This window comes from Leptonychotes weddellii, chromosome X (genome assembly GCF_054177405.1).
Source record: "Leptonychotes weddellii isolate Sample4059 chromosome X, ASM5417740v2, whole genome shotgun sequence".
NCBI lineage: Eukaryota > Metazoa > Chordata > Mammalia > Carnivora > Phocidae > Leptonychotes > Leptonychotes weddellii.
The window spans coordinates 25508442-25533742 of NC_138385.1; the positions used below are offsets into that span (position 1 = coordinate 25508442).

The 25301-nt window shown below is 47.1% G+C and overlaps 1 protein-coding gene across 1 annotated transcript; it reads right to left on the bottom strand.

Annotated features, from left to right (window-relative positions):
- Positions 1-23008: 23008 nt before the first annotated feature.
- Positions 23009-24842, bottom strand: SOWAHD (sosondowah ankyrin repeat domain family member D). The gene has a single exon (XM_006741543.3). It carries the CDS (start codon positions 24556-24558, stop codon positions 23602-23604), a length of 957 nt encoding a protein of 318 aa, XP_006741606.2. The 5' UTR covers positions 24559-24842; the 3' UTR covers positions 23009-23601.
- Between the last annotated feature and the right edge of the window lie 459 nt (positions 24843-25301).

Sequence of the window (25301 nt, forward strand, 5' to 3'; positions counted from 1 at the left end):
TCTCTTCTCTTCTCTTCTCTTCCCTTCCCTTCCCTTCCCTTCCCTTCCCCTCCCCTCCCCTCCCCTTCCCTTTCCTTTCCTTCCCTTCCCGTCCCTCCCCTCCCCTCCCCTTCCCTTTTCTTTCTTTCTTTCTTCCTTCCTTCCATCTTTTTTCTTTCTTTCCTTCCTTCCTTCCTTTCCTTCCTTTGCTTCCTTTGCTTCCTTCTTTATCTTTTGACTGGATTGGAGGGGGGATGGACAGTTTCTGCTTCAGCAGGCAGTTAACAGAAAGTTCACACTGGTGCAGATATTTAGGAGCAAACTGAAAACTAAAAACTGAAAGTGAATGAATAATAAATAAGCTGCTGTAAGACTCCCTAATTTATGGAAGGAGTGGAAGCCTGGAGCCCAGCGTTATTAGGAAACAGTAAAGGGTCCCAAGAAGGTGAGGATGTTCATCTCCAAATAGGAAATGTCAAGAATAACATTCACTCATGTAACAAATATTTTAGTAACAAATATTCCCTCATGTGTCAAACAGCATATGCCAGCTGCTGGGGGTACAGGGGTGAACAGGCTCGGCATGGACACTACTGGGATCTCACCGTCTAGTCCAGTAGACACACACAGACACACACAGACACACACACACACCTGCAAGGTTCTTGACTTAGTATTTGTGTGCAACACATACTCATATTTTTATTTTATTCTATTTCGTTAAAAAATACATTTCATAACCCACTAATAGGTTGCATCCACAGTTTGAAAAACATTGATCTAGTCAGGGGGATAGACACACAGACTGTTAGTTATCCGACACTGTTATAAGAGCAGCGACAGAGGAGTGTTCCTAGGGGCCAAGGGGAGTATTCTGAACTCATATATTTTAAATTAAAAGGTCTGGTTAAATCTGGTGCCAAAACAGCCTATGTCCCTAGTGTGAGCTGCATTTTTTATCTTTTTTTTTTTCATTTTTGTATTTTTTATCTTTAATCACCAAAGTGACATTCCTATGTTTGCAATATGCATAGAACCATATATTTTGTATGGAATTTGGGGATCCCAGAATGGTAGCATTTTATTCAAATAAAAGCTTTGTGCTTTAAAAGCTTTTCACGGACATTTCGAAGCACACTAGAAACAGTACTTTTGTCCATTATCTATTGCTGGGTAACAAACTATCCCCAAAATTAGTGGCCTAAAACATTTTGTTTCCGGGGCGCCTGGGTGGCTCAGTTGGTTAAGCAACTGCCTTCGGCTCAGGTCATGATCCTGGAGTCCCGGGATCGAGTCCCGCATCGGGCTCCCTGCTCAGCGGGGGGTCTGCTTCTCCCTCTGACCCTCCCCCCTCTCATGTACTCTCTCTCTCAAATAAATAAATCTTAAAAAAAAAACAAAAACAAAAAAAAAACATTTTGTTTCCATCATCATTTTGTGGGTCAGGACCTTGTATAGGACCTTGGCTGGATGTAAGGGGCAACAGGGCCGGAGGATCCCAGGATGGCTTCTTCACTTACGCTGAGAAGGAAAAATCTCCTCTACCTTTCAAAGTTCTTCTGGCTGGTCTAAGAAGTGTCTTGATCTGAGACAGATTGACAAGGGAAAATCAAATTTGATTATGTATGTATGGGGAATCCACATAAACATGAGCGATTCCAATGACAGGTAAAACGAGGTATGTATGTCATCCTGAACTAAGGAGAAGAGGGTAGGGACCTGGGACTTCAAAGGGAAGGAAAGCAACTCACAGGAAGATAGAATGGAGTAAATGTTTGGTAAACAAGTGTTTGCTAGGCCACACAGAAACAAGGGGACACAGAACTTGGATCAAACAGGCCTCACTAGGTGCCTCCTTGTCTACCATACTTAGTTCATGTTATACCGTAGTTATATATGGTGTTAGCTCTCTTTGGAGAGAGTTTCTTCCTGAGTCTTTTGGGCCTTGATTGTTTTCAGCTCGAAATAATGTGTGCAAAAGTGGCACATTTTGGGGTGATCGTTCTGAACCCCTACACTCAAACGCTGAGCACCTTGGCACTGCTTGGTCTGTTTCCCTCCACATGGCAACTCATCCTCCAGGGCCCCTCCATGAAGCTTGGGCTTCGCACAACATGGTGATCTCAGGCTAGTTGACTGCTTACGTGGCACTTGGCTTGACTGAATGTTCCGAGAAACAGGAACCGGATGCTGCTGGCAGACTCTTCGGACCTGAGCCCTGAAACTGGCAGCAGGAGTGTGTTCATGGCTGTAAAGACTGTGTAACCACACAGGGCTCCACGCTGAGTTTGATGCCCTGCTCTTTGCCGTCTTGAAATTCTTTTTTTAAATTATTCTATTTTTTTAAAGTTTATTTATTTATTTTTGGTAATCTCTATACCCAGTGTGGGGGCTTGAACTCATGATCCTAAGGTCAAGAGTCCCATGCTCTTCCACACTGAGCCAAGTAGGCGCCCGCCCCATTGAAACTCTTAATAAATGCTCAGAAGGGATCCTACATTTTCAGTTTGCGCTCTGCCTAGTATATCTCTTTTGCTGTATTTTATTGGTCTAAGCAGTTACAGAATCCACTGGGATTCAAGGGAAGGGGATATAGAGCCCACCATTGGGAAGAGTGTCAAAGAACTCATGATCACCTTTAATCCGTCACAGCATGGTGTAAGAGAGGGGTGAGAGTGCGAGAATCAAGAAATCTGAGGTCTGGGGGCAGCTGGCTGGCTCAGTCAGAAAAACATGTGACTCTTGATCTCGGGGTCATGAGTTTGAGCCCCAACATTGGGTGTAGAGATTACTTAAATAAACAAAGAAAAAAAAAAAGAAATCTGAGGTCTAGTCCCAGTTTTACAGCTACCACAGGCCTGCGCCTCACAACCACTTCAGCTCTTGGGACTTCAGTTTCCTTCCACTTGAAATGAGGAAATTGGTTCTAAAGTCATGAACCTCTAGTACCACATTTGTAACTCTCTAAATGTACATCTGATACAGTGTTCGTTAGAAAAAGTGTTTCCACGGGGTTCACCAAAGGGAGAGGGGCATGGGAACGGAAGGCAAATGAACTACTAGACGATGATTATTAGTTTAATCAGGAGGACCGTGGATCTAAATTCAAGGTCAACTGCCTCCGCCTGCCACTTGTTCATTCCAGAAACACCCGTTACAGAGTGTGAGGCAGACCCACAGTGCTGGGTGCTGGGCTGCGGTGCTGAACCACATCCACAGGCGCCGCTCTCCATGGGTTCACAGTCTACAGGCGAGCATGCAGACGGTTGCAGCCCCGAATGCTGAGTGCTGTGGCGGGGAAGGCATGAAGTCCTTGCGCACCCGTCCTGAACAGGGCAGGGGCTGAGGAAGAGCAAGCTGAGCTCTATGGCTGAAGAGGAGTTAGGTCTGGGCAATGGAGTGTGGCTGGTTCATATCCTCTGCAGAAGAAAGAGACCGTGAAAGAGGCCCGGTCAGGAGGAAGCTGGGAGACTTTAGGGAACTGAGAGTCACTGGGGGTGGGATATGTTGGATGGTGGCCTGAGACAGTGCTGACAGGAGTAGGAATGAGGCTGAAGACATAAGCAGGATCAGATCTCGGGGAGCCTCTAAGTCTTGAGAGGGAGTTTGGATTCTATCCTGAGGCCCAGAAAAACACTGAAAGTTTCAGAATTGGACAGTGGTCTGTCTGGTTGGGGTTTAAGGAATCATCGGGGTTACTGTGTGGACTGGTCAACTGTGGGGCAGGGTTAGGCCAAGAGTGGACTGGTAAGAGGCTGTGGTTTGTAGTCTGGGTGAGAAACGATGGTAACAGCACTAAGGCAGGGGGAGTAGAGATGGAGGGAAATGGACAGATAAGAGAGATTCTGTAGAAGCAGCAAGCCTTGTGATTGAGTATAGGGGAGGAAGAAGACGGCGGTGGCAAGGATGATGCCCAAGCTTCTGGTTTGAGCAACAGGGTGGATTGGATGGTGGTGTCATTTACTGAGAGGGAAACAATAGATTTTTTGGTGGAAAAGTGGAGGAGATCAAGCGTTCGGTTTGGCATATATTTCGTTTGGGACGGTGGTAAGACTTCCAGGTGAAGATACCCAATAGAGAGTTGGGTTGTGGGTATGCAAGTCAAAAGAACTGGAGGAGGCTGTGGGTTAGGAGAGGGGTTTTGTTTTTGACCTAGGAGTGACAGCTTGTTTGCATAATGATGTGAAGAACACAGGAGAGGAAAAGTAGGAAGACAAGAGGGGTCAATAGGAATAGTCAATGGATCAAAGCTCCTGAAGGCTGGAAACGGATGGGTCAGCACAGGACTAGGGATTTGTCTTACAGAGGAGGAGAGCCTAGGAATTAAGAGTTCAGACTCTTGGGTTGGGGGGATGGGGGAAGTAGGTGAAGGGAATTAAGAGTACACTTATCTTAAAAAAAAAAAAAAGGTATACTTTGTAAAAAAATTTGTAGTATTTTTTTCCTTCAAAATTGTTATTTAAATTCTAGTTACTTAGCATATAGTGTAATACTGGTTTCAGGAATAGAATTTAGTGATTCATCACTTACATATAACAACCAGTGCTAATCACAAGTGCCCTCCTTAATACCCATCCCCCATTTAGCCCATCCCTCACCCATCTCCCTCTATCAACCCTCAGTTTGTTCTCTATGGTTAAGAGTCTCTTATGGTTTGCCTCCCCTCTCTCCTTCTCTTTTTTCCCCTTCCCACATGTTCATTTGTTTTGTTTCCTAAATTCCACATACGAGTGAAATCATATGGTATTCGTCTTTCTCTGATTTATTTCACTTAGCATAATACTCTCTAGCTCCATCCACATTGTTGCAAATGGCAAGATTTCATTCTTTTTTTAAAAGATTTTATATATTTATTTGAGAGAGTGAGCATGAGCAGTAGGGGGCGGAGGGGTAAAGGGAGAGGGACAAGCAGACTCCCCAATGAGCAGGGAGCCCAAAACAGGGCTCGATCCCAGGACCCCGAGATCATGACCTGAGCCGAAGTCAGACACTTAACCAACTGAGCCACCAGGATGAACCTCTTTTTTTGTTTCTAGAGAGGGAATAGGGAGGGGTAGAGAGTGGGAGAGAGAGAATCCTAAGCAGGCTCCATGCCCACCCAGCATGGAGCCCGACACTGGGCTCAGTCTCACAACCCTGAGATCATGACCTGAGCCAAAATCAAGACTGGTATGCTTCACCGACTGAGCCACCCAGGCAACCTAAGATTTCGTTCCTTTTTTTTTTAAGATTTTATTTATTTATTTGAGAGAGAGAGAGCACAAGTGAAGGGAGGGGCAGAGGGAGAAGCAGACTCTCCACTGAGCAGGGAGCCCAATGCCAGGCTCGATCCCAGGACCCTGGGATCATGACCTGAGCTGAAGGCAGATGCTTAACCGACTGAGCCACCCAGGGGCCCCAAGATTTCATTCTTTTTGATGGCTGAGTAATATTCCAGTGTGTGTGTGTGTGTGTTTGTGTGTGTGTATACCACCTCTTCTTTACCCATTCATCAGTTGATGGACACTTGGGCTCTTTAAAGTACACTTATCTTGATGAGCACTGAGTAATGTATAGAGTTGTCGAATTACTATATTGTACACCTGAAACTAATATAACACCATATGTTAACTCTACTGGAATTAAAAAAAAGAGTTCAGGAGTGCCTGGCTGGCTCATCAGTAGAGCACACGACTCCTGAACTTGGGGTTGTGAGTTTGAGCCCCCCATTGGGGGGAGAGTGTACTTTAGGAAACAACAAAAAAAAGAGTTCAGACTCTGGAATCTGGGTTGGAACACGTGGTTCTATCACCTAGCTGTGAGACCTTGGACAAGTCACGTACTCTCCCTGAGTCTCAGTTTCCTCAACTTTAAGGTGGGAAAATGATGAGAACCTCCTGTTTGGTCTGATAATTAAAGGAGATAATGCAGGTAATAGACTTACTATTGTGCCTGGCCCTGCATAAATGGTAGATGTTATTATTATAACAGGAGCCCAGGAGTAAAAGAAAAAATGGGTACACATGCAAGTCAGTTCATAAGCTTGGTTGCAGGAAGTTGAACAAATTCTTTTTAGATGTTTTATATCTTTCGGATGAAATAAAAGATGAGGTTATCTCTGGGGGGCTATCTGCTAATGTCTCTGGGCATAGAAAAGCCACTTTTTTTGCACTGACTGGGACCTAGAATAGTCACTATCAACAGAGGGTCCACAAATCACCAGTCACTGAAATCATCTAGATTGGCTTTTAAATTAAAGTAAAAAAAAAAAAGTGGGGCGCCTGGGTGGATCAGTCGGTTGAGCATCGACTCTTGGTTTCAGCTCAGGTCGTGATCTCAGGGTCATGAGCTCGAGCCCCGTGTGGGGCTCTGCACTCAGCAGGGAGTCTGCTTGGGATTCTGTCTCTCCCTCTTCCTCTGTCCCTCCCCTGGCTTGGGCTCTTTTGCACTCTCTCTCTCAAATAAATAAATCTTTACAAAAATTAAAGTAAAAATGGGAATAGCAGAATGATTCCTGATTTTGTAGCCTAATACTGAAACTTGTGTAGAGGGCATAGTCACAAGTATTTGTTCATCTGATTTTTTCCTGATCTAGTTTCTTTAAAAAAAAAAAAAGATTTTAGGGGCGCCTGGGTGGCTCAGTCGGTTAAGCGTCTGCCTTCGGCTCAGGTCATGATCCCGGGGTCCTGAGATCGAGCCCCACATTGGGCTCCCTGCTCCGCGGGAAGCCTGCTTCTCCCTCTCCCGCTCTCCCTGCTTGTGTTCCCTCTCTCACTGTGTCTCTCTCTGTCAAATAAATAAATAAAATCTTTAATAAAAAAAATTTATTTTATTTTTTAAGTAATCTCTACACCCAATGTAGGGCTCGAACTTACAACCCCAAGATCAAGAGTCACATGCTCTCCCAACTAAGCCACCTAGGCACCCCCTGATCTGGTTTCTTAATAGACTTTTTAAAGAACAGTTTGAGATTTACCAAAAAATTGAGAAGATAATACAGAGTTAAAGTTCATGGTTTATTTGGATTTTCTTAGTTTTTACCTAATATCCTTTTTCTGTTCCAGGATCCCATCTACTTTGCATATAGTTGTTATGTCCCCTTAGGCTCCTCTTGGCTGTGATAGTGTCTTGGGCTTTCCTTTTTGATGACCTGGACAGTTTTGAGGAGTACTGGTCAAATATTTTGGAGGATGCTCCTCTATTGGATTATTTGATGTTTTTCTCATGTTTAGGCTGAGCTTACAGGGTTTGGGGAAGAAGATCACAGAGATCAAGTGCCATTCTTATCAGATCATGTTAAGGGTATATACTATCAATATGATTTATCACCCTTGATATTGACCTTGATCACCTGGCTGAAATAGGGTTGGTCAGGCTTCTCCACTGTAAAGTTACTTTCCCCCCTTCGCAACTCTTTGGAAGGAAGTCACAATGTGCAGCACACTCTTAAGGAGTGGGAAGCACACTTTAAGGAAGGAATATCCCCATAAATTATTTGGAATTATTCTGCATGTGAGATTTGTCTCTTCTTTCGTATTTATTTATTTATTTATTTATTTATTTATTTATTTATTTATCTATTTATTTATGCATTCATTCATTAATTCATTCTATCATTTCTTTATATCAGAATGCACATGGATATTTCTTTTATACTTTGTGCTATAATCCAGTACCTCCCCAGCCCTAGAATCAGCCTTTTCTCCAAGGAAACAAGGATCCTTGGTTTCTCTTATTGGAGAATGGTATTAGAAACCACAATCTGGGTGGTAGGTATCTTCCATCTGAATAAACTTTAACTTGATCACAAACCTATCACCTTGAAGTAACGTAGTTGTTTTTCCTATCAGTTAGTGTTCAGCCAGAGAAGCAGGACCAGTAGGAAATCCCTATTAAGGGATTTATTGTAAGGAACTGACTTCTGCGATGGTGAGGTCTGACTAGGCAAATTGGGAATTCACAGGGCAGGTTTTCAGAAGGGCACAGCGGACCTCACAGGTATGGGCTGTCCACAGGCTAAAGCCACTGTCCCCAGGCAGAATTTCTTTTCTTTTTTTTTTTTTTAAGATTTTATTTATTTATATTTCAGAGAGAGAGAGCGCACAAGCAAGGGGAGCGGCAGGCAATGGGAGAAGCAGACTCCCCGCTGACCAAGGAGCCTGATGTGGGACTCAATCCCAGGACCCTAGGATCATGACCTGAGCCAAAGGCAGATGCTTAACTGACTGAGCCACCCAGGCATCCCAGAATTTCTTTTCTCAGGGGAGCTTCAACCCTGCTCTTAAGGCTTTTCAACTGATTGAATCGGGCCCACCCAGGTTATCTAGGATAACTTCCCTTACTTAAAGCGAACTATAGATTTAATTACATCTGCAAAATACGACCCCCCCCCCACCGACTGCAACACCTAAATTAGTGTTTGAATAAATGGGGACTGTAGCAGAGCTAAGCTGACACATCAAGAAGACCATCACACCTTGGGGCGCATCACCCCCTTATGAACTAAAGCTTTCAGACTGTTACATACTCAGAACAGAGCTTTTGTTTTGTTCTGTTTTGTTTAAGTAAGCTCCATGCCCAACTTGGGGCTTGAACTCAAGACTCCAAGATTGGGAATCACATGCTCTCCCAACTGAGCCAGCCGGGTAACCCCCTAGACTGTTACATATTCAGGACGCCCATAAACTTCTTGCCTTCTTCAGCTGAACACTGAATACTTTGCTCTGGTCGTAATTACCCAGGGCCCCCAATGTGAACATCATTTATCATACTGAACTGAGCTCACAGAGGTGCTTCAGGGCCTCTGAGGCCTGGAAGATGACTTACCTCCAAGCCCAGGATCCTCGTTGCTCCAGGTCTTTTAGTTCCTCTGTCAACTTTCTTTTAAAGTTTATTTATTTATTTTAGTCATCTCTACACCCAATGCAGGGCCTGAACTCACGACCCTGAGATCAAGAGTCAGCAGCACACTCTTCCGCTTGAGCCAGCCAGGTGCCCCCTCTCCGTCAGCTTTCTACTGATAGACTTCCTCCTTCTTTCCTTTCTGAAGGCTGCCACTTCTCACTGTCATTAGCCTGACTCTCCCACACACTGCATGCAACAACTTTGCTGGGTGATGGGAGCTGAAAGCCAAGGGCACACAGGTTGCTCTGGGAACAAACGTCGATCCTACAGGTGTCTCTCTATCCTTGGGGTTGAGACAAGTGTCAAATATGAAATGGATCGACCAAAAGCATTATACAAAATGAACGCTCATATTTCTGTACTCGCTACTGGGGATACAAGGATAAGTAAGAGCTGATACTTTTCTTTCCTTATTTACTCAGTAACTCCGTGTGTGTGTGTGTGTGTGTGTGTGTGTTGTGGACAAGGGAAAGCATATAAGGCTATCAGCTAATCTTTCAGCAGAAAGTTAGCAGGCCAGAAGAAGGTGGCATGATGCATTCACAGTGCTGAAAGGAAAAACCTACAACCAAGAATACTCTATCCAGCAAAGTTATCATGCAGAATTAAAGGAGAGAGAGAGTTTCTAAGACAAATAAAAGTTAATGGTGTGCCTGGATGGCTGAATTGATTGGGTGTGCGACTCTTGGTTTTGGCTCAGGTCATGATCTCAAGGTGGTAAGATCAAGCCCCATGTCAGGCTCTGCGCTCAGCATGGAGTCTGCCTGAGATTCTTTCCCCTCCCTCTCCCACCCCCTGCTCCTCACCCCTGCTCTCTCTCTCTCTTTCTAAAATAAATAAATAAATAATCTTAAAAAAAAAAGTTAAAGGAGCTCATCACCACTAAGCCAGCCTTCCAAGAAATGTTAAAGGGTCTTTCAGCGGAAAAGAAAACAACGTAACTAGAAGTAAGAAAATTATGAAACAAATTTCACTGGTAAAAGCAAACATGTAAAGGTAGTATAGATCAGTCACTTATAAAGCTAGCGTGAATATTAAAAGACAAAAGTAATAAAATTAATTACATCTAAAAAATTAATTCAGGGATTCACAAAATAAAAAGATGTAAAATATGACATCATATACATAAAATGTGGAGAAGGAGGAGTAAAAATGTAGTGCTTCTAGAATGTGTTTGAACTTAAGTGACCATCAACTTAATATAGACTGCCATATACTTAGGATGTTATATATGAACCTCATGGTAACCACAAACCAAAAACCTATAATAGATACACAAAAAATAAAGAGAAAAGGGCGCCTGGGTGGCTCAGTTGGTTAAGCGACTGCCTTTGGCTCAGGTCATGATCCTGGAGTCCCGGGATCGAGTCCCGCGTCGGGCTCCCTGCTCGGCGGGGAGTCTGCTTCTCCCTCTGACCCTCCCCCCTCTCATGCTCTCTGTCTCAAATAAATGAATAAAATCTTAAAAAAAAATAAAGAGAAAGAAATCCAAGTGTAACACTGAAGAAAGTCATCAATCCACAAGGGAAGTGAGCAAGAGAAGAAAAAAAGGAACAGAGGGGCACCTGGGTGGCTCAGTTGGTTAAGCGACTGCCTTCAGCTCAGGTCATGATCCCGGGGTCCTGGGATCGAGCCCCGCATCAGGCTCCCTGCTCGGCTAGAAGCCTGCTTCTCCCTCTCCCACTCCCCCTGCTTGTGTTCCCCCTCACGCTGTCTCTCTCTCTCTGTCAATTAAATAAATAAAATCGTAAAAAAAAAAAAGAAAAGAAAAAAAGGAACAGAAAACTACAAAAGCAACCAGAAAACAATTAGCAAAATTGGCAATAAGTACATGCCCATCAATAATTACTTTAAAAGTAAATGGTCTAAATGCTCCAATCAAAAGACTAGGGTGACTGAATGGATTAAAAAAAAACAAGACCCATCTATATGCTGCCTATAAGAAACTCACATCAGACTTAAAGACACATACAAACAAAAAGTGAATGAATGGAAAAATATACTCCATGTAAATGGAAGCAAAAAAAAAAAAAACAGCTGAGGTAGCAATACTTACATCAAACAAAATAGACTTTAAAAGAAATAATATAATAAGAGACAAAGAAGAACATTACGTTATGATAAAGGGATCAATCCAACAAGAGCATATAACAATTGTAAGTATCTATGTACCCAATAGTGGAGTGCCTAAATATATAAAGCAGATATTGACAAATATAAAGGGAGAAAGTGACAGTGATACAATAATAGTAGGGAACTTTAACACCCCACTTACTTCAGTGGATAGATCATCCAGACAGAAAATCAGTAAGGAAAAAATGGCTTTGAATGACACATTAGACCAGACGGACTTAACATGTACATACAGAACATACCATCCCAAAACAGCAGAATACATGTTCTTTTCAAGTGCACATAGAGCATTCTACAGGATAGATCCCATGTTAGATCACAAAACAAGTCTCAATAAATTTTTTTTAAGATTTTTTTAAAATTTATTTATTTGACAGAGAGAGAGACAGCGAGAGAGGGAACACAAGCAGGGGGAGTAGAGGAGGGAGAAGCAGGCTTCCCGCGGAACAGGGAACCCGATGCGGGGCTCGATCCCAGGACCCTGGGATCATGACCCGAGCCGAAGGCAGACGCTTAATGACTGAGGCACCCAGGCACCCCAAGTCTCAATAAATTTAAGATTGAAATCATATCAACCATTTTTTCCAACCACACGGTTTGAAACTAGAAATCAATTATAAGAAAAAAAACAGGAAAAAACACAAACATGTAGAAGCTAAACAATATGCTACTATACAATTAATGAATCAACAAAGAAGTCAAAGAAGAAATCAAAATATACCTGGAGGCAAATGAAAATGGAAACACAACAGTTCAAAATCTTTGGGACACAGAAAAAGCAGTCCTAAGAGGGAAGTTTATAGCAATACAAGCCTACCTCAAGAAACAAGGGAAAAAGTCTCAAATAAACAATCTAACCTTACACCCAAAGGAACCAGAAAAAGAACAAAGCCCAAAGTTAATAGAAGGAAGAAAATAATGAGAATGGAAATAGATAAAATAGAGACCAAAAAAAAAAAAAACCAGTAGAAAAGATCAATAAAACTAAGAGGTGGTTCTTTGAAAAGATAAACAAAATTGATAATGCTTTAGCCAGACTCATAAAGAAAAAAAAGGGGAGGACTCTAATAAATAAAATCAGAAATGAAAGAGAAGTTACAACTGACACCAAGGAAATACAAAGAATTATGACACTACTAGGAAAATTATAAGTCAGTAAATTGGACAACCAGGAAGAAATGGATAAATTCCTAGAAACATACAATCTTCTGAGACTGAATCAGGAAGAAATAAAAAATCTGAACAGACCAATTGCTAGTAACAAAATTCAATTGGTAATCAAAAACCTCCCAACAAATGGAAGTCCAGGACCAATTGGCTTCACTGGTGAATTCTACCAAACATTTAAACAAGAGTTAATACCTATCCTTCTCAAACTATTCCAAAAAAGAGAAGATGAAGGAAAGCTTCCAAATTCATTCTATGAAGCCAGCATTACCCAAATACCCAAATCAGGTACTACAAAAAAAAAAAGAAAGAAAGAAAGAAAAGAAAATTACAGGCCAACATCCCTGATGTACATAGATACAAAAATCCTCAACAAATATTAGCAAACCGAATTTAACAATACATTAAAAAATCGTTCACCATGATCAAGTGCAGTTTATTCCAGGGATGCAAGGGATTATTCAGTATCTGCAAATCAATCAATACGGTACACCACATTGACAAAATGAAGGATAAAAATCATATGATCATCTCAATAGATGCAGAAAGAGCATTTGACAAAATTCAACATCTGTTCATGATAAAAACTCTTGACAAAGTGAATTTAGAGGGAACATACCTCAACATGATAAAGGCCATATACGACAAACCTACAACTAACATCATATTCAATGGTGAAAAGCTGAAAGCTTTTTCCCTAAGATCAGGAGCAAGACTAGGATGTCCTCTCTCACCACTTTTATCCAGCATAGCACTGGATGTCCTAGCCACAACAATCAGCCAAAAAAAAGAAAAAAAAAAAAGAAAAAGAAAAGGCATTGAAATTGGTAAAGAAGAAGTAAAGGGACACCTGGGTGGCTCAGTGGGTTAAGCATTCGACTCTTGATTTTGGCTCAGGTCATGATCTCAGGGTTAGTAGATTGAGCCCTGTGTGGGGCTCTGTGCTGGGCATGGAGCTTGCTTGGGATTCTCTTTCTCCCTCTCCTTCTGCCCCTCCCCAGTTCATGCATGTGCTCTCTCTCTCTTAAATAAATAAATAAATAAATAAATAAATAAATAAATAAATAAATAAAATGTTTAAAAAAAAGATTCTCTCTCTCCCTCTTCCTCTGCCCCTACCCTCCCATTCGCTCCTTCTCTCTCAAATAAATAAATAAATCTTAAATTAAAAAAGCAGTAATCTGGGGCACCTTGGTGGCTCAGTCGGTTAAGCGTCTGCCTTCAGCTCAGGTCATGATCTCAGGGTCCTGGGATCGAGCCCCGCATCGGGCTCCCTGCTCCACGGGAAGCCTGCTTCTCCCTCTCTCACTCCCCTTGCTTGTGTTCCCTCTCTCGCTGTCTCTCTCTGTCAAATAAAGAAATAAAATCTTTAAAAAAAAAAGGAGTTGTTTAAAAATAAATAAATAAAAATAAAAAAGCAGTAATCTCTTAGACATCAGCCTTAGCAATATTTTTCCAGATCTGTCTCCTTAGGCAAGGGAAACAAAAGCAAAAATAAATAATTGCAACTACAGCAAAGTAAAAAGCTTTTGCACAGTGAAGGAAGCCATCAAGAAAACAAAAAGGCAACCTACTGAATGCGAGGTATTTGCAAATGACATATCTGATAAGGGGTTAATATCCAAAATATATAAAGAATTCATACAACTCAACATTAAAAAACAAACAAAAATCCAACTAATCTGATTTAAAAATTGCCAAAGGGCCTGAGTAGGCATTTTTCCAAAGAAGACATACAGATGACCAACACACACATAAAAGGATGCTCAACATCACTCATCATCAGGGAAATGCAAATCAAAATCACAAAGAGATATCACCTTACACCAGTCAGAATGGCTAGTATCAAAAAGCCAAGAAATCACAAGTGTTGAGGAGGATGTGGAGAAAAGGGAATCCTCATGCATTGTTGGTGAGAATGCAAGTTGGTGCGGCCACTATGGAAAACAGTATGGAGGTTCCTCAAAAAATTAATAGCACAAATAGCATATGATCAGTAATTCTACTGCTGGTTATTTACCCAGAGATATTGAAGACACTAATTCAAAAAGATATATGCCCACCTATATTTATTGCAGTGTTATTTATAATAGCCAAGATATGGAAGCAACTTAAGTGTCCATTAGTAAAAGAGATTGCAGTATATACATGCAGTGGAATCATAGCCATAAAAAAGAATGAAATCTTGCCATTCATGACAACATGAATGGACCTAGAGGGTATTATGCCACATGAAGTAAGTCAGGGAAAGACAAATACCATAGTATTTCACTTATATGTGGAATCTAAAAAACAAAAAGAACAAACAAATCAGAAAGACTCATAAAGATATAGAACAGATAACAAAATGGTGGTTACCAGAGGGAAAGGGATGGAGGGACAGAGGAAATAGGTGAAGAGGATTAAGAGGTACAAACTTTTGGGGTGCCTGGCTGACTCAGTTGGTAGAGCACGTGACTCAATCTCGGGGCTGTGAGTTAGCCCCACATTGGGTGTGGAGCCTACTTAAAAAAAAAAAAAGAGAGGCGCCTGGGTGGCTCAGTTGGTTAAGCGACTGCCTTCGGCTCAGGTCATGATCCTGGAGTCCCGGGATCGAGGCCCGCATCGGGCTCCCTGCTCGGCAGGGAGTCTGCTTCTCCCTCTCCCGCTCCCCCCTCTTGTGCTCTCTCTCTCTCTCACTCTCTCTCTCAAATAAATAAATAAAATCTTTAAAAAAAAAAAGAGGTACAAACTTTCAGTTATAAAGTAAATAAATCACAGGGATGAAAAATACAGCACAGGGAATACAATCAGTAATATAAAAATTTTGTATGGTTGACAAATGACTACACTTCTCATAATGAGTATTTTGTAATGTATATAATTGCCAAATTACTATGTTGTACACTTAAAACTAATATAATATTGTATGTCAACTATACTTCAGTTAAAAAAAATGAAGTGTGGGCGCGCCTTGGTAGCTCAGTCGGTTGAGCATCCGACTCTTGATTTCAGCTCAGGTCATGATCCCGGGGTCATGATCTCAGGGTCATGAGATTGAGCCCAGTTGTATGAATAAAGAATTCAGGGTCCTGCTCCACGCTCAGTGGAAAGTTTGCTTGAGATTCTCTCTCCCTCTCCCTCTGCCCCCACCCCCGTTCATGTGTGTGCTTTCTCTCTCTAAAATAAAAAAATAAATCTTTAAAAAAAAAAAAGAGTTGCACGCTATTCTGACTGACCCAGCCAGGCACCCCTCCATAGAATTTTAGAACATTTTCATCACCTTAAAAAGAAATTCCCTGCCCTTTAGCTATCACCTTCTAGTCTCCCATCCCCCGAAGCCCTAGGCAACCATTAATCTCCTTTCTGCCTCTATGGATTTGCCTATTCTGGACATCTCATATCAGTGGGATCATATAATATGCGGTATTTTGTGACTGGCTTATTTCATGTCTCATAACCTTTTCAAGGTTCATCCACATTATTGCATGTATCAGAACTTCATTCCTTTTTACGGCTAAATAACATTCTATTGTATGGCGACACCACATTTTGTTTATCCATTCATCTGTTGTTGTTGTTTTTTAAAGATTTTATTTATTTATTTGACAGAGAGAGAATGAGAGAGAGCGCACATGAGAGGGGGGAGGGTCAGAGGGAGAAGCAGACTCTCCGCCGAGCAGGGAGCCCGATGCGGGACTCGATCCCAGGACTCCGGGATCATGACCTGAGCCGAAGGCAGTCGCTTAACCGACTGAGCCACCCAGGCGCCCCCATTCATCTGTTGATAGACATCAGGGTTATTTTTACCTGTTGGCTATTATGAATGATGCCGCTATGAACATTCATGGAGAAGTGTGGACATGTGCTTTTATTTCTCTTAGGTAGATACCTAGATACCTAGGAGTGGAATTTCTGGGTCATATAGTAAACAGGTTCTTGTACCAAATCCAACCTGTGTGTGTGTGTGTGTGTGTGTCGGTGGGGGGGGGGGATCCCCAAACTAACAAGGAGAAACTCTCTGACACCAGCTGGGTATCCTACAATGTAACTCAATTTCACTTAATTCTGACACTATTTACCGGGAGATAGCATCAGATTCCACAGGTTGAGGACGGAGTCCTACAAGACTCACCCCCTCCCCTGCCACCTCTAGATACCAATCATAAACCCAGGTGTCACCTGTGCAGCTGACCAACCAGCTGTAGATTGCAGGTTCCAAGGCCCCTTTTCCTTGGGTTCGATTAATTTGCTGGAGCAGCTCACAGAAATCAGAGAAACATTTCACTTATTAGACCCCTAGTTTATTATAAAAGGCTATAACACAGGAAGAGACAGACGGAAGAGATGCACAGGGCAAGGCATGGGGCAGGGGCTCAGAGCTCCCACGCCCTCCAGGGTGCCACTCACCCGCACCTCCATGTGTTTACCAGCCCAGAAGCTCTTAGAGCCTTGTCCTTTTGGGTCTTTGTGGAGGCTTCATCACATAGTCACAATTGATTAAATCATTGGCCATTGACCATTGACTCAACCTCCAGGCCCTCTTCCCTCCCAGGAGGTTTGGGGGAGGTACTGAAAGTTCCATTCCTGTAATCACATGGTTGATTCCCCTGGCAACCAGCCCCCATCTTAAGGGCTTTCCAGGGGCATCTGGGTGGCTCAGTCGGTTAAGCGTCTGCCTTCGGCTCAGGTCATGATTCCAGGGTCCTGAGATCAAGTCCCGCATCAGGGAGCCTGCTTCTCCCTCTACCTCTGCCACTCCCCTGCTTGTGCTCCTGCTCTCTCTCTCAAATAAAGGGATAAAATCGTTTAAAAAAAAAAGGGCTTTCCAAAAGTCACCCTGTTTAACATAACAAAAGACACCATGATCACTCTTTTTTTTTTTTTTAAAGATTTTGTTTATTTATTTATTTGACACAGAGAGAGAAACAGCATGAGAGGGGATAGGGTCAGAGGGAGAAGCAGGCTTCCCGCTGAGCCGGGAGCCCAACGTGGGACTCGATCCCAGGACTCCGGGATCATGACCTGAGCCGAAGGCAGTCGCTTAACCAGCTGAGCCACCCAGGCGCCCACCATGATCACTCTTATCACAGGAAATTCCAAGGGTTTTAGGAGCTCTGTGCCTTGGAACGGGGTCAGAGACCAAATGTATATTTATGATAAATCATAATATCGCATATGGTAGCTCTATGTTTAACTTTCTGAGGAGCTGCCGGCTTTTCAGAACTACTTTCCAAAGTGGCTGCACCATTTTACATCCGTACCAGCAGAGTATGAGGGTTCTCATTTCTCTGCATCCTCGCCCCATGCTTGTTATAATCTGACTTTCTGATTATAGCCATTATAGCCTAGTGGATATAAAGTGGTATCTCATCCTGGGTTTCACTTGCATTTCCCTAATGACTAATGATGTTGGGGCACCTGGCTGGCTCAGTCGGTAGAGCACGCAACTCTTGATCTTGGGTTTGTGAGTTCAAGCCCCACTTTGGGCCTAGAGCTTACTTAAAAAAAACTAACAACAGGGGCGCCGGGGTGGCTCAGTCAGTTAAGTGTCCAACTCTTGATTTCGGCTCAGGTCATGATCTTAGGGTCATGAGATGAAGTCCCATGTCGGGCTCCACGCTGAGCATGGAGCCTGCTAAGATTCTCTCTCTCTCTCTCTGCCCCTCCCCCCCAAAACAAAACACAACAAAGTCCTAATGACTAATGAAGTTGAGCATCCTTTCATGTGCTTGTTGGAGATTTGCATATATATCTTCTTCGGAGAAATGTCTGTTCAAGTCCTTTGCCCATTTTTAAGGCAGGTTGTTTATATTATTTTGTTGTTGAGTTTAGGATTCTTTATATATTCTGGATACTGGACCCTTTTTTTTAAAGATTTTATTTATTTATTTATTTGACAGAGAGAGAGAGAGAGACAGCGAGAGAGGGAATACAAGCAGGGGGAGTGGGAGAGGGAGAAGCAGGCCTCCCGCTGAGCACGGAGCCCGACGCGGGGCTCCCATGACCTGAGCCCAAGGCAGACGCTTAACGACTGAGCCACCCAGGTGCCCTGGATACTGGACCCTTATGAGATATACGTTTGCAAATATTTTCTGCCATTCTGTGGGTTGTCTCTTTACTTTTCTGATAGTTGTCCTCGGAGGCCCAAAAGTCTTTAATTTTGATGAAGTCCCATTTATCTATTTCTTGTTTTGTTTCCTGTGCTTTTGAGTTCAAATCTATGATTCCATTGTCAATCAATATCTATTTATTGAGCACCTTCCGTCTACCAGGAGCTAGGGATACTGTGGTAAATGAGACAGACTCGGTCCCTGTCCTCATGGAATGTCAGTCTAGTGGTGGCAGAGAGAGCAATTTACTAACTGCTGGGATAATTTCCTCCTGTGTAATAAGGACTATGAAAAGGAGCAAAATGAGTGAAGTGCTAACCTAGGCTGAGGGGGCAAGGAAGTCCTCCCCAGGGTGGTGACTAACATCTGAAGGATGAGCGGGAGTGGGCCAGGTGAAGAGGGCAAGGAATAGAGGGAAGAGTGTTTCTGGAGAGGGAACAGCACGTACGAATCCCAGAGGTCAGAAGAACATGGCTCTTTCAAGGAACAGCAAGGAGGACTGTGTGGCGGAAGCAGAGGGATGGAGGGAGAAGGGCGGGAAGTGGAGAAGGGAGAAAAGGACTTGGGGAGAGAATGTAGAGCGAAAAGAAAGGTTTGCTGAGACTTCAAGTTGGTAAATGCCAACAATTAAAGCTATAGGAGGTCATGGAAGACTCGAGAAGGGAGTTTCAAGGAGTAGGAAGTAGCCAACACTGGCCGGTGAGGCCAAGAAGTGAATCAAGATAAGGACTTGCATTTGGCAGCTGGGGGGTCATCGTTGGAGACCCTCATGTGTGTGGGGGGGGTCATCACTGGAGACCCTCGTGGAAACAGTTGGGTTGGGATGATGGAGGTGGAGAGCAGAATGCAGAGGGCTGAGGAGAGATTAAGAGGTGAGGAGACAGAGACACTGAGGGGAGGAGACCTCCCCTTGGAGAGGTTTGGCGGTGAAGAGGAGAGGGAGAGTCACGAGACTGGGCCAGAAGGTGGGGCGCAGGGGAGAGACTCAAGCCTGTTTGTCCCCCCAAGAGCCTGGCTTCTTAATAAATGTTTATTACACTGAGCCACACTGATGGGGAGCTTGGAGATACCGGAGAGGGACCATTGACAGCATTAGGCCCTGGGAGGAGCCGGTGTGGAGAGCTGGAGTCACATCTTGAGAGGATAGACTGACATCTCCTTCCTTCAAATGAGTGGCAAGGGGGAAGAAGAGCCCTTAGGAGGCAGGGTGTGGAATGGTGGGTAGGGGATGGAAGGGGGCTTTTGTGTAGATAATAGGGTCAGGAGATGAAGGACTTGCATGCTTTTATTCTCCTCAGAGGACTTCGGGTTTGGCCCTGACTCTAGTCTGTGACTTTCTCGGGAAACCGTATCTCACCTACTTAGTACTTGGTGGGCCCTTCCTAACTTGCGGCTTTGACTTGTGTGGGCCATGGAACAAGCTGTGGGCTCGCTGCGATTCTGCCTGAGGTCCAAGTATGTCGGTGGTGGAGAACATTAGCGAGGGAGGTACCATCTCCTTTGAGGAACAGCAGAGAGACAGGAACCTGCAATCAGTGCGCACGCATTTTAGAGAGGGGTTAACACAGGGAACCACAAGAACCTTCCGGGACCACCCTGGCCGAGAAACCAGCTTTACCACAACAGCCCGCCGAACACCTCTCCCTTCTTCCAACCGGCGGCCCATTTTCTCGGCAGCGCGCTGCGGGGGGATGCGGATCCGTGATGTCAAACCCTCTGAACCCCGCGAGGGGGATTGGATCGGTCCCCTTTTACCGATGAGGAACGCATGACTCCGAGGGGTGAGTGACCCGCAGTGCGCATCGGAACCCGGGTCAGGCCGAGCGCAGAGCCCACCAGTGGTTTTGAACCTGGCTGGGAAGGGGGGGGGGTTCTGTTCGCCTGGGCCTTTCCCACATGGGGCTTCGAGGTCAGCTTCGTGACAGCAAATTCTATGGAGGAAAAAAAAGTTTGAAAGCCAGTGCTCCCCACAGGGTTCTTTGAACTTCTCAGCTGAAGCCCGACTTTTCTTGAAGCCTTTCATTTCGCCAGAATGGCTCTGCTTGCGTGATGCTCCCCCGCCCCGTGCCCCTCACCCCCTACCCCCTACGCACCCCCCCCCCCGTTGTCGCCCTGCTCCCTGACACATCCATTCTCCACGTGACTGCCAGAGGGACTCCTCTAGAATCCCATCAGGTTACTCCTCTGCTTAGAAACCTTCTCTGGCTCCCGGCTACCTTTAGGTTAAAATCTCCGTTCCTCTTTTAGCCTCCTCTATGAGACCCTTAGTGATCTGAGCCCCCATCCACTTCTCCAGCTTTGCCCTTAATCACTCCCCAGCTCCCACCTTCCTGCCAAACCGGCTGACTTACATTTCCTGGTACTTGCTCTCTTCTCCTGGACGGACCAGACCAGACGTACCTCACTCCGTACTCCCGGCGGCTCTGCCAGGAGGCCCCTCCCCTTCTCCACCGACCAACTCCCACTCACGCCTGGAGCCTCAGACCAGGCCTTACCTTCCTTCCTGGAAAGCCTTCCCTGCATCTCACCCCCGGGTCAGGCCCCGCCCTGGTGCAGGACCCCCCACCCCCAACTGCCATGCTCACCTGTCACAGCCCTGCTTCTGTCACCTTTGCTTGTCCCTTGCTCCACTAGAATGCAGATTTGCATCATCTGCCTAACTCCGTTTTGCTCCCCTGGAAAGCAATTTCTTAGGGAATTTGTTCTTTCTCTTGGGGTAAGCATACCAGTCTTGCCTCAAAAAGCATACCAGAAATGCCAATGGCTTGATGTTAGGCATGGAGAGTTTTCAGCATGGGAGTTTGTCCCCTGCAGCCAAACCTCAATTTTACATGGAGGAGGTAGGCCAGGGACTATCACATGATGAGAAAAATCTGTGGGGAAGAATAGCTGACTGCAGGAGAAATGACAGAAAGCGCTTTCGAACCTTCTGGCTGACTTGGTTTTCTTGTTGGAAAAAGCAGGGCAGATGCTTGTCTCCGGTCCCCAGATCTGCTACTAGTTAAGATGCTTAGGTTCAGACTTTTCCCGTGAAGAGGGGACTACCTCAAAGTGTCCTTTGAGTGTGGGGCAAAGGCACAAGCCACGCTTCCCTCCAAGCCAGGAGCCTGCAGACCCAGCCATTGGGCAGGAAGGCCCTGTCCCAGCAGTCTTCACCAAGCCCCACCAGCCTTGGCAGCTCTCAAGGGCGACTGTGGAGCAGAACCTGCAGCCCTGCATCTATAAAATGGGCATGTGTGTGTGTGTGGGGGGGGCGCCTGGGTGGCTCAGTTGGGTAAGCTTAAGCATCTGACTTCCAATCAGGTGGTGATCTTGGGGTCCTGGGAGGGAAGCCCTGCTCAGCGGGGAGTCTGCTTTTCCCTCTCCCTCCGCCCCTCCCCCCTGGCTCGTGCTCTCTCTCTCTCTCTCAAATAAATAAATTCTTTAAAAAAACTATAAAATGGGCACAGGGATGGAGGGAGTTATGCCAGATGCTGATGCCAACTGCCAAGATCCAGGAACCGTTTGCTTTCCTCCTTTCAAACATTGAAGAAGTTCATTGAGAACGAAAAGTTATTGCTACATCACACTGTGTAAATTTGTTTTAAGGTGTAGTTCCTAGAAACATGTGACAGGCTGAAAACATTGATAGGGAGGGTTTGGATCATTTTACGGATGAGAAGAATCTAATGGGTTATTAAGGGAAGATTGGAACATTTCTAGCACAGAGGATGTAATGGGGGGGGGGCAAACGGGACCACCAGGTGGAGATGGAAACCTGTATGGATGAGCTCAGGGTAGTGTTTCTGGGCTTTCTGTGTTTGGTGATGACTGTTTCTCCCTGGTGTTCAAGGGCAGGGAGGGGAGGGCTGGGGATGCAACAGTCCATTGCAAGGGCGGCCCAAGCTTCTAGGGATACAGTGCTATTTTTGAAAATGCACTGTTCTCTGGGGCGCCTGGGTGGCTCAGTCGGTTAAGCGTCTGCCTTCGGCTCAGGTCATGATCCCAGGGTCCTGGGATCGAGCCCCGATTCAGGCTCCCTACTCAGGAGTCTGCTTCTCCCTCTCCTCCTCCCCCTGCCAATGCTCGCTCTCTCTCTCTCTCTCTCTCTCTCTCTCTCTCGCGCGCGCGCGCGCTCATTCTCTCTCTCAAGTAAATAAATAAAATCTAAAAAAACAAAAACAAAAACAAATGAAAATGCACTGTTCTCTAAGGCAGCATGGATCCCTAGCCACCAACTGCTTTCCCTCCTCTCAAAGTCAACCCTCCTGTATTCTACTGGCTTCATACGATTTCTGAATGGGAGCCAGTTTCCAAACTACAACTTATGTATTAGATGTAATTAAAAAGCAATGCCGAGGATTAAAGCCCTATCTTGGAAAAAGCGTCGATGGGTGTGTCCCCCAGGAGGGCAGAAGTCAAGGTAAATTACATGACTCACCACAAAACATCAGAAATGTACATTTGGAGATTTTCCCCTTTTACCACCCCTCTGCCCCCTACAGACAACTCTTCTAGGATGAGACTTGTGCCAGAAGCGGGACCTGGCTGCCAAAAGAGTCCGGGAGACAGGCAAACTGTGTGTCTCCACTCAGAGCCAAGGTGAGTGTAGCTCCTTCCAGCGCCCCGCTTGGCCATTTGCTGTGGGAACAAGGTCCAGAGCCTCCCGGATCACTAGCTCATGGCCATGGGTTGGTGAACTCTTCCCCGCGAATGTAGGAAGCTTCCCGCACTCAGTGGTTAATGGAAAAAAAAAAAGTCACTCAAAGGACAGCTTTGTCATGTGAAAGGAAAACATACCCGGCTTTAATATGCTTAAGAAGTCATCGGTGATACATTAGAAAAAGTACCGGTAAAGCCTGGATGTCTCAGGAGCAGGTTGGCGGGGGGAGGGTGAGTGCCCGCAGGAACAGCCGAGTCTAGCCTTCAGTTAGGAGCTTCCTCTGTATCAGTGGGTTCCAGTCTTAACTCATTCTTCTAGCAAGTGCTTCCCAATACACGCGGAGCTTCTGCCTGCCCAGAAATGGCTCCTGGAAGCCTTACTTTCCCTCTCCCAAGCAGGACCACACTCCTGCCCCTAACTCCTTAGTCCCCTAGTTTTGGGGACTAGTTTTGCGCCAGGACAGCTTTGGTCTTTGCGCTCTCTCTCGGTGACGGATTCCCGGTCCCCAGGTCTCCTGGCCGGTGGCCGTAGGTGACCTGGGACAGGTACCTGCGACAAACCTGGAGGTGGTCCGCTGCTTGCAGGCCCAGCGCACTCGGCTGCGGCCGGAGCTGCCGCCCCTTCGGGTGGGGCCCGAGACCACCCGAGACCGAGGCCTCGACCGCAGCGTCGCGGTCCGTCCGCGCTCTCCAGTCCCTGTCGCCCTCAACGGTCCTGGAAGAAGGGGAACATCTGGCGGAGCAGGCCCTGAATTTGCGCCACCCGGCTGCCCGCGTAGTTCTTCTCCTTGCCGGGCGCCGCCGCCGCTCTCGCCGGGGCCTCCACGGAGCTCGTGCCCACCGAGCTCGGGGTCCGTCGCAGCGCCCGGGCGGCGGCGCTGCTGCTGTTATTGTTGGCGTTGATCCGCTCGCCGCCGCCCGCCGTCTCCCAGTCCTCGGCCCCCGACAGCTCCCGCAGGCTCTGGGGCGCGTCGGGCCGCAGGTAGTGACAGGCCCTGTGGCCGCTGTAGTCGCGGCGCGAGGGGTCAGCCCCCAAGGCGCCCACCAGCACCTTGATGACCATGTCGTGGCCCTGCAGGGCGGCCAGGTGGAGGGGCGTGAGGCCGCCGCTGCCCGAGGCGCTCACGTCGAGCGGCAGCCCCCGGCGCTGGGCGAAGTCGTGCACCAGGATGAGCTCCTCGTGGCACCCGTGCTTGGCCAACCAGTGGAGCACCGTGTAGCCCGTGATCGGGTCGCAGCGCAGCAACAGGGCGGGCTCGGCTTCCAGCTGCTCCCACAGCACCTCCAGGCGGCCCTCGGCGGCCGCCAGTATCCACGCGTGCTCGCGGGGCTCCAGGCACAGCCCGCCGCCGCCCGGCCCGTTCGGCCCGGCCGGGCACTGCTCCTCGGCGCGCTCCTCCGACAGCCAGCCGGCGGGGGCCGCCCCCTGCAGCCCCAGCAGCTCCCGCAGCGCTCCCCGCCGGCGGCCCGAGCCTGCTCCCGAGAGCATCAGCGAGCCGTGGAGGAGGGGGTCCCGGGAGGCGGCGGCGTGGCCCCGGTACCTGCCCCGCGTGCCGGCGTCCGCTCTCCAGGGGCGGGGCTGCAGGGCGCTCCGCGGGCTCAGCGCGGTGGCGGCGAGGGAGGCCTTGGGCCCCGGGCTCGCGGGCCCCCGGGGCTCGGCCATGGTCTTGCCGCCGCCGCCGGCGCGGCGCTTCCAGCGTCGAGCGTTCGCTGCCCTTCCCGGGCCCCTCCCGGAGAGGAACTGGCGCTGGCGTTGGGGAAGGAAGCGGCTTGAGCAACTGGACTCTGGGAGGGAGGGAGCAAAGGAGGGGAGAGGGAGGGAGAGAGCAGCGAGCCGAGGGAGGGCCCCCGCGCGGGAGGTGGGCGGCGTGGAGGGGTGGGAGCTCCGGGCCGGGGCCCGGGGACCAGGCCCTCTAGCGCCCCGCGGGGACCGCCGCCACCTCCGCGTCCCCGGGTGGCGGGCGGCCCCGCCCCAAGCGGCCAGGTGAGCCGCGGCAGCCCCGCCTCCCGCACCGCGCCCGACGGTGGGGCTGGCGCGGGGTGGGGGCGAGCGGGCGCCGAGCGCCCCAGCCGCCGGCTTCTCGCCATCCCCGCAGCTGCCGGGATGAAGAGGCTCTAGGGCGCCCCCTCCCCGGCGGGCTGAGCTCGGCCGGCAGCCAAGGCCTCCGGGAGCGCGATCCTTGAGCTCCTGGGCGCTGGCTCCCCGCCCCCCTCCTTCGCCCTTCCCTCTTATCTCCTGCACTTTGTCCCCGAGCAGCCTTCGTCCCGCCCCTAGCATTCAGCGAGGCGGCCTGGGACTCGGGCTCCCTTGCCTTGCCCTTTGTATGGCCTTGACCCTCCCCGCAGATCCTGGAGTTGCCCGCGATTCCTGCAGAGGAACCCGAGACAAGGATCCAGGCAGAAGCT

Bases quoted from the DNA above. Each gene is read 5' to 3' on its own strand.
- SOWAHD (XM_006741543.3), bottom strand. From the start codon at position 24,558: ATGGCCGAGCCCCGGGGGCCCGCGAGCCCGGGGCCCAAGGCCTCCCTC.